Source organism: Strigops habroptila, chromosome 9 (genome assembly GCF_004027225.2).
Source record: "Strigops habroptila isolate Jane chromosome 9, bStrHab1.2.pri, whole genome shotgun sequence".
Classification (NCBI taxonomy): Eukaryota; Metazoa; Chordata; class Aves; order Psittaciformes; family Psittacidae; genus Strigops; species Strigops habroptila.
Window position 1 is genome coordinate 10888024 of NC_044285.2, and position 16510 is coordinate 10904533.

The 16510-nt window shown below is 41.6% G+C and overlaps 1 protein-coding gene across 6 annotated transcripts; it reads right to left on the minus strand.

The window, feature by feature from the left end:
* Positions 1–93: 93 nt before the first annotated feature.
* Positions 94–12643, minus strand: SQOR (sulfide quinone oxidoreductase). Of its 6 annotated transcripts, none has more exons than XR_003993277.1 (10): positions 11391–11623; positions 7569–7806; positions 7056–7226; positions 6497–6550; positions 4735–4929; positions 3614–3823; positions 2920–3099; positions 2000–2067; positions 904–1082; positions 94–539 (listed from the first exon to the last, which is right to left on the minus strand). XR_003993277.1 is itself a non-coding variant. In XM_030498155.1 (10 exons), exons 1-10 carry the CDS (start codon positions 11399–11401, stop codon positions 482–484), a joined length of 1368 nt encoding a protein of 455 aa, XP_030354015.1. In that variant the 5' UTR covers positions 11402–11617; the 3' UTR covers positions 94–481. The 6 variants fall into 6 exon arrangements, 5 of the variants coding, with proteins under 5 accessions (XP_030354015.1, XP_030354020.1, XP_030354016.1 ...); XM_030498155.1 differs by having other exon boundaries at positions 2916–3099; positions 11391–11617; XM_030498160.1 differs by lacking the exon at positions 11391–11623 and adding an exon at positions 12625–12643 and having other exon boundaries at positions 288–539; positions 2916–3099.
* Positions 12644–16510: the final 3867 nt, after the last annotated feature.

Consider the following 16510-nt stretch of genomic DNA (forward strand, 5'->3'; position numbering starts at 1 on the left):
TCTATTAACCTGCATTAATTTTTATTATCCTTTATTATTATTTCTATTATCTAATTAGGGATCATCTTGCTTTTCAAAAATGAGAACACAATAGGAGGTTTTCAGGCCATTTTACTAGCATTAAATTATTCTGTTAAATTCAGTGTACACATTGATGTTGGACACAGGCAATTCAGTTTAGAGTTGGAAAAGATTTTACATATTACAACAGCTTTAAAATTACTGATGTCTCCAGGCAATTTCAATAGTGTTCTGTAGCTTACGGCAAGTTCACACTCCTGTGTACTTACAGAAGTAGTTTAAGGCCTTGGTTTATATAGAAGAGCAATGAAAGAATATGAAGGCTTAATCCCTAGTAGGGGAAAAAGCATATTTAGGACAAAAGCTTAAGAAAAAAAGTAGTACTAGGTGGCCCACCAGGGAAGCTGTGTATTGATCCACTGTGAGAACAGCCCTTCAAAAAGGTTTGACCAGGCAGCAGTTACTTCAAGCCTAGATGCATGAGCTTCCTGACAGGAGCTGGTCCTCCCCAGTATCCCCTAGAAATGGAGAAAGTTCTTTCATCAGGTTCATGTACATACTATCAAAGTAGGGTGTGGGGGGAGTGTTTCTGGTTTACTCCCATAAGATCCCATACTTGCTAAGTGCTGGGAGTTTGTTTTGGAGAATCTTTTGTTTCAGTGAAGTTTTAATTTGGCAAGGGCTGCTAGTCTGTACAATTCAACCCTCTTCTGGTAATGAATCCCTGTTACTGGCAAAGTGCCCCAAATCCTCAGAAAGTTGAGGTCTTAAGTCACGATTAAGGATGCGCTTATTTTCTAGCAAGGAACGAAGGCAGAACAGCTATCTACCTGGCCTTTACCTGAATAATCACAGCAGCTCTACCAGGATTGAAATACTTACTTGAGTAGTGCATTCCAATAGAGAAAAGGCATCATATCAGCTTTCATATGGTACATGGTTACTCTCTCCTTACTCTGGTCAATGGGAAAGGTCTCCAATGGCTGAGCGTTGTAGTCAAATTCTGCTAGAATCACCTTGTTGTAGCCTGTCACCAGTGGGCAGGATGTATATCCATCATACTGCAATGAAGAATACTCCGGTTCATTACTCTGAGCAAAGTCTAAATGCCAAGGTATTACAATCCATACGGTTAACATTCATGGTTCAAAGTAAGTTACTAGGAGGTATCTGTATTTGTAGCATTAATATCAGTGAGTTTGGGAGGCTGCTAAGCCAGTTGTGGTTTAATAACCATAATACTAAGCCATGTTATTTCAAATGTAGATTTGTTTAACATTGCTAAAATCAGAACTGACCTAGAACAACAGGGCTTTTTGTATTAATTGTGGGTTATTGTAACCAGCAGAGCAGGTGAGCAGATGATCAGGATGAGAGCTGGTGCTGATTTTAACAGGCAGTGTATAAACAGGGTCTTGAATCTAGCTACAAGAATTTCCAGAGGATGGCAGGACTATGGATGCTGGTATTCAGGTTAGTACCCCAAGGAGTATTAATTCAGAAGCCATAGGTAAAATGAAGTCCAAGTCTCAAAGAGAAATTTGAACATAGTTATAGGCTTAACATCTTCTGTAGTACAAAACCTTCAATTTAACTCCTTAAAAGATCCTATTCTGTGCAGGGGAGGCAAGTTTTAACATTGTACAGATACAGCAGGTCTGCAAGGGTTTTCCTGGAACAGTGGCTAGAGCAGTCAAGTTTTACTCTAAATAAGTCTGCATTGGTGAAGAACCCAGACCGATCAGCCTTTAAACTTCTTTCAACTGAGAAGCCAGAGAATTTAATTGAGAGTATTTTTAATGGCAGTATCAGGAATATGAATTGTGCAAGTAAATTACTATTACAAAATACAGTATTTAGCACCCCCCTCTTGCCCTTCCTGCCTTCTGGTTCACACCCTTAGCTGCTTGCAAGACTTCCTGCACGAGAATGGAGAAAACATACAAGACAACTTCCCTAACACAAGATCTGTAGGTACCTTTTGAGTTGGCAACTGGTTCTTCATTACCAGGGAAATAGTTCTGTCAAGCACTCCAGACTGGGCAGCTACACAAGAATAAGAAAGTCTATTAAGGCTTTGTTTCAGGCAGCAACTGTCGTCATTACTAGAGCAAACACTGTTAGCCAGGCATTTTGTTGGGCAATTCAGCTGGAATTGAACGTGCATGTCAAATCAGTTTGGGAAGTTTACAGTCCCAGATAAGAAAAAACAGGAAACTGGAATAATGCTTTAGCCTCACTGTTTCCAACAGGCCAAAGCTTAGTAACACTTTACCTGTATGTTTTTAGTCTATGGCCATTCTCCTACATGAAATTATACTTGCTCAGTCTTCCCCAGCACTAAGATTCTGGCACGCAGAGTTTTGTTTCATTTTGAGTGCTGGAAGGGAGGAACTCTAGACCCTTTTGCTGGAATAGTTGACGATACCATTCTTCAAGTTCCACCAGGAACATACTGATAACCTTCCTTTAATTTTTTTAGTTGTGAGACTATATGCCTAAAGTGGTTTTATATTGGACCCTGTGGCTACAAGTACAGAACACGTGGTTCTTCAATAGTGACTTATCTTTTCGCTGACACATACGCATGAGCTGCTAAGATAGAGCAGAAAGTTTTGTTACTGAGTGGTGACAGAATGCAAGAGCAGTGTGCTCATTCTATGCCACTCTGTGGACACAGAAAACACAACTAGTTGATCTGTGAGGCATTTGGAACAAGAGAACTGTGAGTTAGTGGCATCAGCACGGTCGGTAGCTAGTTAGCCCAGGAGACATGAGTCTTTTTGAAAGCTGGAAATAATTGAAGACCTCAGGAGTAAGAAACTAAAAAAATCTCACTGTCAGTCCCACACCTCTCATTACACACACAGACACACACACACGTGCAACTTTACCTACGGCTGCAGCAGTTTTGGAAGTTGGAAGGTTGGTGCAGTCTCCAATGCCAAATACATTAGGGTACTTTTTATGTTGTAGAGTTTCCTTATCAACATCCACCCAGCCAGTTTCATCCGAGACACGACTGTTGATGAGAACACCAGGTGGCCCCATGGGGGGCGTGACATGAAGCATTTCATACTAGAGAGAAAGAAAAGGCACTCAACAGCCAGTTTATCAGAGCACATGGTACCTGTGTTGATATAAGGCAATAAACACGGTGTGGAGAGGGGGTTTTGTTGGGTTGGTTGGTTGGTTTGTTTTGTGGGTGTTTATTGGGGTTTTTTTAGCATATAAAATGAAAATCTGCCCTCAAATTTGAAGTGCACCTTTTTTTTTTGTTAACATGAACCTTATCAGACAACTCCATTTAGACTGGCAAAACAGCAATTTTCCTTCCTCCATATACATCTAAGACATTACCAAGTTATACTAACAAGGTGTACAGGACTCCAGCCATGGTTTATTAAGTACTTTTCCCTTCTCTCCACCTCAGTTTCAAACTTTTTAATCCTCCACTAAAGTTAGAGATGGTACTCTCGGGAGGGAATGGCAGTATACAACAAAGCAGATAGTATGTGTATAGTGTGGCAGTTATGTTGCAGTATACAAGGCAAACAAACAGGACCAAACTAGAGATCTGAAAGCTCCTGACCTGATGAACTTCAGTCACTCCGGGCTTGTCCAAGTTTTCAAACACAGCTTCCTGCTTGTCTGCTCGAACTTCTACAAGATTGCGCTTATAGTTAACAGCGATATCCCTCTCCTTTACTATTTCAAGCAATGCATCAGCATACTTCTTAACACCAAAAATGACACCAAGTGAAGTGTTGAACATTATGTTTGCTTTGGATCGTTTTCCTGTCTGCACAGAGAGATCAAATTAGCCTTTTCTATTAAGAAACTGAGACAAGCTAGCAGAGACAAAAGAATTGTGCTGCACTACCGAAGAGCTGATACAACTATTAATACAGTTCAATTATTAATGAAGTATTAATATTAAAACTCTCAGATGCAGCTGTTTCACACCATGTTAGAAGCTAGACAAGATAATTTTTGCCTTTTTTGAGTGAGGTACTGAAGACACCCCCCCCCCAAATTGCATGTGAGAGGAGGTGGCTGCAATTCACTGAGGAATTGCTGTATGCAGGGTCAGCACTTGTAGCAGCTTAGCACTATGCAGTGTTCTGAAACCTCCACTTCTATGCATTATTCAGGTACTCTCCCAGTAGATAGCTCAGGAAACTTAAACACATCTGAAGCTTGACACTTCCACTTGAAGCTGTCTTCTATTTACACTAAGCTTGCTCCGACAGCATGGCTAAGACTCCTCCTGATGCGGAGACAGCGCAGCACAAGGAACGAGCATAGCCATTTATCAGACTAGCAGAAAGACAAATGGCAACAGGTATTAAAGTACTAGGAATTACTTAATTCCAGCCAGCGTTTAGTGCACCAACTGAAGTTATAAATGAGGCTGAGAACAGTTGTATCTGTAGCTCACCAGAAGCAGGGCAAACAGTTCTTTCCTTATGGATTCTGAATTCTAGAAGCTTCTCCAGTATTAAATATATTCTAAATATTTATGTATGATTCAGTTATTTGCATTTATTATAACTTGGTAATAGAAAAAGCAACTCAGAGTCACTTTAATAATCCTGTGTCACATTCCTCTTGTGTATTTTTTCTTTGTTTTAAAGACAATATGAACCCCTTAGAACAAGCCTTGATTCCAACTATGGGAACAAGCACTGGAAGAAAGAGTAAAATACTTACTTTCCTCCAGTAGGCCTCTGATAAATACATGATCTTCTGAGGAGCCCCTGCACACTTCACTGGAGTGTTTGGAAAAGTGAAGATAGCATTTCCCTCCTTGAAATCTTGTACAGCTTTCCATGTTTTCTCTACTGTATGCACTGAATAATTGGAACCTATTTTAGGGTGATGAAAACCTTCAGGCAAGCCTTTGATCTAAGAAAATGAAATTATGGACGGCAGAATTTTGTCATCAAGTATTAAATGCAAGCTTGAGAAATAGCTATTTAAGAAGCCTCTAGCAAAAAGAAAGCCCATACATATTTGCTAGTTGGCATTTTTTAAAAGAGGCCTAGCGTTCAAACAGGTATTTCCATTAGAATTTAGTAGACGATTTAGTAGATGTAACATTTACTGAAATGACGTTGATCTGCAACATCGGTGGCATAAGAGTTCAGTGCAAACCCAGACCCATGTTTTTGTAGACTACTGCATGTAATTCAGAGTAAGAATATATAAAGTCAATGCCACATCATTGCAAGTAAAAATCATGTGTAAAAAAGAAAAGGCATTATGAAAATTTATCAGCTGAATGAAACTTTTCAGTATTCAGTTGCAGATACCTGTGTTTCCTCGGGTCATTTTGTTTTAACTGTCTCCATCAGTTATTTCCCTACTATTCCTACTACGCAAGAGCATCTGCTTGTTAGAAAGGGAGTTGTCCCCATTTCAAAATAATGAATTGCAGAATTCTATGGCACAGTCATGTTACATGCACTGCAGTGTGTTTGGGAAGTTATAGTCTACCCCAGGAAGTATGCTGTTGGTGAAGACAAGGAAGAGAAACCATCTCTCTTTTTGCCACTTTCGTTTTAAAGCCACATAAATCTGTTACTGTGAATTTTATTCACAACAAAGTAATGGTCATTACTTCTACTACTGAATACTGACTGTAATTTTATCAGGTTGTACTCAAGAGGTACCTGTGAAGACTGAGAGGGTCACTGAACACAATGCAACTCCTCACTTCACTGACCTAATCACCAGATAAATTCTAGGTCACCACATCTGATCAACTAAGACTAGCTCTTGCTTTACATATGCCTTGGGAGCTTTTCAAAGAGATAATCAAATACATTATCAGGCACTACATCAGATTCAGGTCAGGTTAAAACCATGAGTTATATCACTCAATCATCTCGCCTTTGTGTTTTCCTCCTCCTCCATATGTCCATGGTCGTTCAATGATATTAACATTTTCCTCTGAGTGCCACTGCATAAAGTGTACAGGAAACCTAATAGGTAAGAAGGGCCTTAGGGCCTATTTAAACACAAGCGTGATAAGTCAGCCAGTTCCTTTTGAAGTGTATCTTTTAAGAAAGATGAGGGTGAGTCAAATTAATTCCGTGGGACAGATTTTAGTGACTGCTGTGGGTTCCTCACTTCTGTTGACATTAGAATGCTTTGGGCTACAGTCAGCATGCTCATTATTACAGGCTGCCTTTAAGTTCTAGATTTAACTTGCTGCCCTGTCTGCTGATATTGCTACAGAGATGCAACAAAGCTGTCTTAAAAGACCTTTGGAAGAGTAATTCAGGTTATTACAGAGACATCTGTGGAAGGAGCAAAGTCATTAGGCTGTCTCCTGGCTCTCTAATTCATATTAGCGTTCACTATCTTGCAGTAAAAAAAAGTGTATTGAAAAGCCATTTGCTTTAGTGAATCATAAGGGTACATGATGCCATTAAAACTAGGAAAAACATAATTATTGTAAAACAAATACCTTTTCGTAATGCAGACTAATCCCAAGGGCAATTATCAGATACTTGTAAGATATCTAGGGGAAAGAAAAAAAAACAAAGAACCAAAACACATCTTAGACAAAGAAACAAAAGTACCTCAAAGCAAGTTGAAGTTATATGACAGCAACAGAGCCATAAGGGAAGGAGATACAAGGAGCATTAGTAACATAAATGTTAAGCTCTAAGAATAATTTATAGTTAAAATGCTAACTGCATTATGAATTACAGAGCCTTTGCTACATATAAAACCAAGTGTTTGGAGCAAAATATTCTATCTTTTGTGTTTGGTTCACTATAGGCAGGGAAAAGACCCATGATAATGATATTTTCAGTTGATTCTAATGCAGTTATCTACAACTTTTTTTTTTTTTAAGAAACAGATTTTAGGATCAAGTACTTCTCATAACACTAAGTGGAATTTCCTGGCCTCCTAGATGCTGGGGGAAGGTCTTACTCAATAGGCAGTTCCAAGGGGATCTGCAGGAGGTGGACAGACAACTCACGACATAGGATAAGAGACTAACTTTTTTTTCATTTTACCTTCCTGTCATTCTCCACATAGACACAGTTCTTATCTGGATCTAATGCTGTAACTCGAGATTTGATCCACTCAACACCTGCAGGCATTACACTTCCTGTTGGACGTGCAGAAGTTGCTAGTTGCTTTGCACCACCACCAACCAGAGTCCACAGTGGCTGATAGTAATGAGTCTGAAAGAAATGTTCAAATGGACATGTGAGAACTGTTTAAAGGGACTTTAAGATGAAGGCACACCACTCCAAATAGGAAGCAACGTGCTCTTCACATTGTATTATTCTTAACAAAAGAAGCTGAAGAAATGACCAAGAGTTTTGCATGACCAAGCTGGAGGGATGCATGCATTTCTAACATGGAGCAACTAACTTAAAGTGAAGCCTTCTTAAAGCTGGCTAGTGGGCTTCCTCTCCACAGTTAAAAACATGTGGGGTTGGAGAAGGATGAGAATCAGACCAATCTGGTCACATATGCAGCATGCTTATCTTTTCAATGCTTTACAGCAGAGGAAGACTTACCTTACTTGGCTCAACGACAGCCACGTTTCCTGCCCCCACTTTCCTCTTCATCCGAGCACTCATGGTGATTCCACCAGCACCTCCACCCAACACAAGTACTTCATAGTAATCCTTGGCAGCACACCTGGCTGCCACATGTAAGCTGAAGGAGCTTGTCTTCTGCATTCCTGGTTTCAGCAGCCGTACACTAGGACGGAGACAGGAACAAGACGACACTACTCCAATTGCCGACATCTTCCTGTAAACAGGAAGCTACAAGATAAGGAAAGACACCAGTAACAATTACAGAAGACAGAAATTATTTATATGCATGGATCAGTCTTCAAGGCAAGAATTATAATGCTTAACCTTTGTTGCAGCCAAACCACTTATTTGAAAATGGACTGTAATCAATTTGGGGGAGAAAAAAAAGGAAAAAAGGCCAATCACGGCCTCTCCAAGGAAACTGAAATTTCATAAAAGCAAATGAATTCTAACAAAGCATAAGAACATTTTCTAGTTACTGTGGCAAGAAAGCGTATCTGATCCTGCATCAGAGGCAATGCATGTGCTGTAACTCCAGCTGTAATATTACAATCCTGAAGACATAAGTGCCACAAAAAGAAAGAAGATTTTGCTAGATGTTGGAGATCACCAAAATAGCGAAAAAGGTAGTTGTGTGGACATACTGAGTGCCGTTCCAGTAGCTGTAAGGCATCAGCCAAACACACCATTACATTCATATTTTAATGTTAGGGTGTACCAGCATATGCACATGTCAGACAGACCTCTTCTCGCTGTCTCTCAGGGCTGTGAGCCATGAGGGTAAGCACGCCAAGTTCTGCGGTGCTTTAAGCAAGGGCACATGTCTATTCTTGCAAGAGAAGTAGTGAACCTTAAGCTTGATAGGAAAACAAAGTTCAATGAAACAAGAGTTTACATCTTCTTAGATCTGGGATCCTTGAGTATACCCAAAATACTTAATTCTCTATCCATGGTCACCTCTTAGCTTTTACATCAGTAGAGTAGCTGAAAACAGAAGTCAGAAACCCATACTGCTACAGCAGCACCCTCTCACCTGACAAGCGAGAGCCAGAACCCTAACGCATAACATATCTTGACAACTGCAACACGGGATATGCAATTGTGTTGTCTTGAAGATAGTCACGATTAACCCACGTTTCCCTCCCTCTGCTAGAGTGAACAAAAGCTTTTCCTGATCTAAACCTATTGTTTGCACACACAATCAGTTTTTAGCTTTTCAATGATAAAAGAAGTATAGTCATTTTAATACAGTTCCTTATTGTCTATAAAGAATGAGTAAGCACTGTAACCTGAAAAGCAACTTTTGTCAAGACTTTCCTGTGTTCTATACCTGCTCCCCTTTGTTTAATTCCTTGAGTCATCAGGCAAGAATTGCAGCTTTTTCACCTGAAAAGAGTAGAACTCACTTATGTTACTCACAGACTGAGTTTGAAAACTAAGCTAGAAACCTCAAATATTTTAAAGAAAATCTTCCAAAGTCAGCTTCAAAAATTCTCCACTGCGCTAGATGATGCAATTCATTCTGCGCCTTCATGGGCTATCTGAACTTACCTCATCTCTGTGTACCCCTAATTCTTTATGAAGTCCCATTATAAACCCCTATGGTACAATTAATTTGGGATAGAGAGGGCAAATCTCAGGTGTCCATTGTAAAACCAATTTTAATAATTTTGTTTTACAGGAACTTTTGAAGATGAACACATTCTTCCAAACCCGTCCTCATTCAAATTAACCCCCCAGCTCTGGAATAAGTTAGTTTCACTTTGGAAGGCCCTTTATCAGCTATCTAGTGCACGCAGCTACTTAAAGATGTGGACAGGCTGCTCAAGGAAGGGAGGAAGTTGTTCTACCCTAGAAATAACAGCTACCCGATAGAGATATGCCCTCCTTTCTCCAAGTCAGAGAAAGATGAATTGTGACGAGTAAGTTTTGCAGCTTCCATTTGTGAGACAGTTTTAAGAGGAACATCCTGTTTCTGGAAGCTCATGAATGCAGGATTTTGCTTTGGGTTTTATTGAACAGGCTCAGAGCCTGCTGGCTCACAACACACAGCACGTCCAGACCAAGGGAACAAGACTCCATTTTTGTAATGCAAACTAAGGAATAATTAACCTCTGTGACCAAATAGATTTTGAAGTAAACACGCTTATAAGCACACACAAGATGTACCTTAACTAACAGCAGGCTAATTGATCAGAATACAGTATTACATTGCTTCTAAGTTGTTCCAGAGTACACAGAAACAAACCAACCTAAGTGTCATTTGTAGACAGCTATTTAAAAAGGACAGCAAAATCCTTCACATTAAACTCCTAAGCTAGACAGCAGCTGTACAATCAAGTCAGGCAGCAACACATCAATCCTCCACTTTGGATACTGGAGATAAAGGAAAAGAACACAAATTAAGGTAAAGAGGAAAATTCGTGGTTAGCCCTCTGAACTGAGCTGAAATTGTAAGCTTTTACAAGACAATTTAACACAGAGCATATATTCATCAACCTTTAAATTATGCACAATAAACGTGACGATTGGTATTAGCCTTATATAGCATGAAATCACATACCTAATGAAGATCCGTACCCAAGTCTTAGAGCACTGCCTAGAAAGGTAAAGCCTACAATACACTTCTCTGCCTCCGTGAGGGCTCTGCTTAGCCTGAATTCTACTGTTAAAAACTAGTTCTGTCACCACGTCCAGTCTGGTTTACAAATGCTTTCAAGTCACAGTGGTTTATTACAGCATCAGCAGCTTGTGTAATGCTACTGCAGCACAACTCGCCTCACACCACATAAAAACCAGGGCAATGTGACTCACAGTAAATGCACATCTCTACCAGGGCAGGCAGCATGTCAAAGCTTTCCTCCCCTCTCCCTTCTTTAAAAACAACTTTGTTTCTTTAAAAAACAGACTTAGCTTGCAGGTAGGCAGTGACTGTCACATCTCTATACATAAAACCCTTTTCCTGCAAGGCTATTTGTTTGCATGCTCTTAGAATAAGTCTGTTTAATACTGAAGAAAGCACACTTAAAAAAAAAAAAGTCAGTTAAGAGTGACAAGGACAGCTCAGTATTATGCAGTGTTTGAACGCATTGAGCAGGTTAAGGTAGCACAAAGAAAAATAGTGACTTTTCAGTAAAAGAAAAATTCAAAGAAATAGAAAATAGTGTTTTCCAGTGGTTTTAGCAGCTTATATTCCTTTAAGAGATTGAGAAAACAAACCATAGGAACTACCTTCATTAAGCTGTTCTTAAAAATAAATTGACAGTTCTACAATCATCACAGAGAAAATTAATTGTTTACCAACTTCTTTTAAACTTTTCTTTAAAGAAGGACCTTGCTGAAAACAGGCTTGTTAGATAATGCATTACAATTCTGTATTTTTGTGTACTTTAACCAATTCCAATTCCTACCAAAGAAAATAGCAGATTCAACAGGGTGTTCCTCATCCAGCCCATAAACAAGCTCAAAGTGTAAAGGTTATCTCTGGCTACAGATCTCTGTGTATTAGCGGCCACAAGTAAATAAAATCAACATCTATGCAATAAAAACAGGGACAACAAGTCAGAAATACAATGCTGACAAATCCCAAGAGAAGTGCTTCATTACAAGCACCAAAATTCCATCTCTTCTCGCATGCACTTACTATGTCCACTAGCTGACCTAACACAGAAGGCACTCTGTCACACTTCATTTTGCAGTGTTACCTACAGAGGAGGTATCACACAACATTCTCAGACCCGAGGGACACACGCAGGACACCAAATATTACATTCTCTTGCCAGGTCTATAGATTCTTACCAAGTAAACATCCTTGAGAGGCACAAGTTCTAGTGCCTGAACAAACACTTAACTGAAGCACGACACTTCACGTATCTATCGTATGCTCAGCTCCCAAGCCTGACTACTTCACTGAGCCAGTTCATGAACGATCTATTGCAGGGAGTTAGAACAAACAAAATTACAAAAGTCTTACTAGCAAGAGTAAAGATCACTACAACTATCCTCTGAACAGCTGGCCTCAGATAACAGTTTCAATAGTCCACCCATGCATAAACACTCACCAGCTCCAGCGCGTTAGGGGCGGGCAGCAGCTCTCTGCCCGTTGCAAAGCTCCGCACCCGTTACACACCACACCCACCGCCGCCAGCAGCCCCCCAGCCCGCCGCGGGCAGCGCGCCCCGGGCTTCCTGCCGCTGCGGCTCCCGCCCGCGTCGGACATCCCGAGGGGAGGCGAGCGCAGCCCCGGCGGGCGCTGCCTTTCGGTGAATCAGGCTCCACACCCGCGGTGAGGTCCCTCACAGCGCAGCGCAAGAGTTCGGAACGGCGACAGTACTCCGTTCCCCCCGACACCCGCCGTACCGGGCCAGCAGGAGCCCCGCAGCCGGGGCGCTCCCCTGGCCGCTGCTGGCGGCGCAGAGCCCGAGGCCGGCAGGCTGCCCCCTGGGCACGGCACAGCGCCCTCCCGCCCCGCGGCCGAGGGCCGCCACCCGCTTCGTCCCGCTCGCCGGGGCGGGTGCTCGCCCCCCCTCAGCCGGGGCCGGTCAGCCCCAAGCTGCGGCCCCGCGGCGGGCGCACCCCCACTTGCCTGCCTGTTGCGCCGGCCGCCGAGGAGGAGGGCGGGGGAGAAGGACCGCACCACGGCCCCGTGCGCGATATAAGCGGCGGGTCCTGTCAGCGAGAGCCGCGGGGCGGAGCCCGGCGGCGGCAGGTGCCGCCCGGTCGACGGGCAAAGGCCGGGACCCTGCGGGGCAGCTCCGGGCGGGCTGCTCACGTTGGGGTACCTGACCTCCCGTTACCGCACTGCACGGAGAGTTGACACATTTCAGCATAGCAGCAACCTTGCCTGTGGACTCGTGTTAGTCTTTTTCTTCCTAAAAGTCCTTGCATCTCCAACCCAACTGCTATTCCAGCTTGCTATCTCAAACATCAGACTTAAGCATGGAATCCCACCGCATTAAAATACATGAAATATTAAGAAAGAAAAATAAGTCAAACTATTAGAGTCTTAAGCTGAACTCAGGGTGTTACTCACCTGGATGCACGGAGAAAGAGGAGCCTTTCAGTTGAGTACAAGCAGACAGCAGGGCTCCCACCTCTTGTGTCTGTTCAGCCAACTGCAGCCCACTGCTGAGCCGAGCTTTAAAATGTTTCCTCTGAAAACTTTACTAGGCCTTTGATTTATGGCATGGTGACAGTGTGAAGTAAGAACAGCTGTTAATCCACTAAATCATGTTCATCAAGGCAAAAAAAAGTCATGTGAAGATTAGTGCTGAGAGTAACTTATGCAGACAAAATTACTTGTGTCAACTCATTTGCGCCAAACAGCCAACGGATCCAAACCACGTGTCAGGCCACTTCCTTCTCAGGCTCAACCTTCCCCTCTTGGCACAAAGTGCCTGCACAGGTAAAACTGCTCGGCAGACACACAGCCAAGCATGGACAGCTATGTAGAATGGGGGCAAGATGTTTAGAGAAACGAGAAGATACCACAAGGCTGTTCCCCTGTCTGCACACAACTGCAGACACAGACATTCTGCAGGGTGCCCACTTGGAGAGCAGTTTCCTTGTCAGGCCCTGGCACACCCTGTCAGGCTGCATCACACCCGGCATTTCCCAACAGGAACGGCTTCTGTGACCCAGCTCCGCAGCTGCCGTTCCTTCGGCTGAAGCGCGTTGCTGTTCCTCATGGCCAGCCAGTCATGAACAGGCCAGTACTCTCAGCCTGCTTGAGCTCTGTGTTACTTTGAGCGTCTATTTGTAGAAAAAAAGCTGCAGTTGCTTTTCTCAGCTTACAGCTGAAGGCCAAGAATCATAAAGTCAAGCTGACAATTTACTCTTATCACAGACATTCCCTTCCCTGCCCGGTACTGAGGTTGCTGGAGATGAGCCCACAGCACTGAATTAGGATGACTCACATTGCCTGTTTGTAAAAACCTACACCCATTCCCTGACAGTGGCTATTCTCACAAAAATACATAAATTCCAAGAAGCAGGCTTAGCCAAAAGATATCACTAATTTTGACAGGATACAAGTCACCCTCTCAGAGGAACTTCTCAGTATTTAGTAGTTCCATACATGGATGTGAGGTTTCAGTAACACTTTCCACAGCTACTTAGAAACAGCTATACCAAGCTAAAATGTGTAAACATCATGAAAGTAAGAAAGCCAAAGGTCAAAAGGCTGCTGAAACAAATTTCCACCCACCCTCCCGGTTGCTTGCATAAGACCTGGCACATCTAATACTAGTTCCACAGAAGATTATACAGCATTATTCTACATGAAAGCACTACCACCGAAATAAACCCTCCCTCTCAATTTTAGTCTAATGCCTTCTCATTTCTCATTTCTGAGCGCCTCTGACATCAAAATCCTAACACATGTGCTGCTCTTTGAAATGAGCTTTAACTCCAATCCTAAATCTGGACCACTGATACTCAACACCTGAACTTTACCAGGTTACCCATAAGCAGCAATCCTAAAGATTATTCATTCCTGGGAAGCCCAGAGCATCCACTTCCTGGCCCATTAAATACTGACCCTTCCACAGGGCATCATCTATATGTCTGCCCAGGCTTATGTTGCAAGTTCTCCAGAACGGAGATTATTCTTCCTTGAAAGTGCCTACCTGATTGTGAACACAATCTCAAATGAATTCTAGTAACACTGGGTGATGCAGAAGGAAAGCAGTAATTGCTTCACATCATCTTTGATATTTTTTCTTGGGAGATGGTCTTCCTCTGGCATACCTCTAAATAACAGCATCTCTAAGGCCAACAAAAAGAAGCAGAAATAAAACCAAAAAACAGTAGAAGCAAAAACAAACCAGAATAAGAAATATATTCCCATTCATGGTTTACCAACATGACTTTTACCATTTTAAAGACTGGAAAACCAGCAAATTCAGCTGAGCACTGAAGAGGTGGAACACTGAAAAGGCACTACATCAGGTAGTGGAGTGGCAAAGAGTTCATATTCACTGTTCTGTTATTACTCTGGTAGGTCATATTTAATATAGAGGTCATATTTACTATAAGAGTAATTTAATATATTACTCTTTACCTGAGTCCCAGGTGACAGAAGACTTGCTCATCAAGCAAATAAACTGTATCACTGATTTCCAGACACAGTGTTTTGCTGGCCAGCACATGTACCAATGGTCCTGCTTTCACAGCAGTGCTGGGATATATTTTCATTGCAACACATCAAACAAAATAGATCAGCCTTATCTTCTGTCTTGCATCTCAGCATGAATGACAGTGCAAAATTAATTACTTCTGCGAATGACTTCTTTAGAGACTACTGCATTTGCATATGTACACATTTTGAAATTACTCTTTATCAAGCTTTAAATGATTTGCTTCATTAAGTTGCAAGTTTGTAAAAGCTGAATACACTTGTTGCAAGTGTTCTGATTGCCAAACAGGGTGTTGTTCTGCTTCCTTTCCTAAATCCCATTACCTGACACCATGGAGACGAACAGATAGATAGGTGTAAAAGAGAAGGAAATACTGAGTTATCAAGCAATGCCAATATCTGTACTTTAAAGCTACACAACATGTCATGAATAACACTTAAACCACGGACTTAAGTCATAACCCTCTGGGACCATGGTTGACAACAGCTCCTGCCTGGAGGACAGCGGTTAAAATTCACACCAGCACTGCTGTGACACTGTCGGGTACAAAGAATAGAGCTGTTCTTCCCAGCTCTAGTTTTAGTTCTATCACCTACAGAGAGAATATTTGAGAAAACTACATTTGTCGCATTGTAAGAGTTCTTGGCTGCGCTGCTGTCACAAAGGCCTGGTTTGAAGACATACAGTGGGGATGTGACTGTCTAGTTTCAGTGCCTCTTTTTCTACAATCACTATGACAAAGACTGAGAACAGTAAAGTAAGGCCAAGTGTACTTCAAACCACTGGAAAGCAGTGATATTTGTGCCAAAACAAAGTGTTTACTTCAACTGAAGCTTACACTTTGATTTAAAAATTAAAATAATAAATAATCTTTCTACCTTTGCATACTGCCTTACAAAGAAACTCAGTGCACACTCTTCTGCCTCACATGAATAGCTATACTGAATATTTTTGCTTCTGTAAATTGTATTCTTACAGATTTACATCACTAACTCCAAGACCTGCAAAGTTTTTACCAGTAATTTAGTTATAGTCATATAACTACTCCAAGAAAGATCAAATAACTTATTAGAATTAATGAGGTTTAAAAAACGAAACCAAAAAAAGACACCTGCAAGGTGAGGCATTAAAGCACCAAGGTGAGAATTAAGAGGCAGCAGTGCTGCAAAGCAAGCAGCAGGTGGCAGAAAGCGTCTACTGAAGGGTAATTCAGAATCAATCAGAGAGAGAACTCTCTCAGCTGCTAGAATCCCAACAGCTACAGAAACCACCTTTACATTATTATTTATGCTATTATCACTTACGTCACACAAACAAAACCAAATAAAGTCTTCGGCAGCCTTTTTCCAGAAGGAAACAAATGTTTGTTTTATGAACATGGCAAAGCTACCACAATCAGTGAAAAAGACAGATTTCACTGGATTAAAAATTGGCTCATGTAAAGCTGTAAGGCTGCAGGTGGGGTAACCCAGTTTAAGCATCCGGGTTAAGAGTAGCAAAGATAAGACCACAGGAAACCAAGATTCCTCAGTTAGCAACAGTAATTCCTAAACATGCAGAATCTTACAATACAAGAGTTACCACAAAGTTAAGTGTCTTACCCTTGCTGTGATGACTTGATAGTTTCAAAATAAGTGAGTACATTGACTATGAAATAGTACAAAAGAGACTGTTTTAGAACTTATTTTATCTGTTTCAAAAAGACGCAGCTAACTGCACTTCCTCATGTGCATAGAATAAAGAGTCAGTAAAATAATGTCTAACACTACTACATTTATCTAG

Coding starts and splice junctions, on each gene's coding strand:
- SQOR (XM_030498155.1), bottom strand. Junction 7,227..7,568: donor CTGTCGTTGAGCCAAGTAAG/GTAAGTCTTCCT, acceptor CATTTCTTTCAG/ACTCATTACTATCAGCCACT. Junction 2,068..2,915: donor CAAAACTGCTGCAGCCGTAG/GTAAAGTTGCAC, acceptor ATTCTTGTGTAG/CTGCCCAGTCTGGAGTGCTT.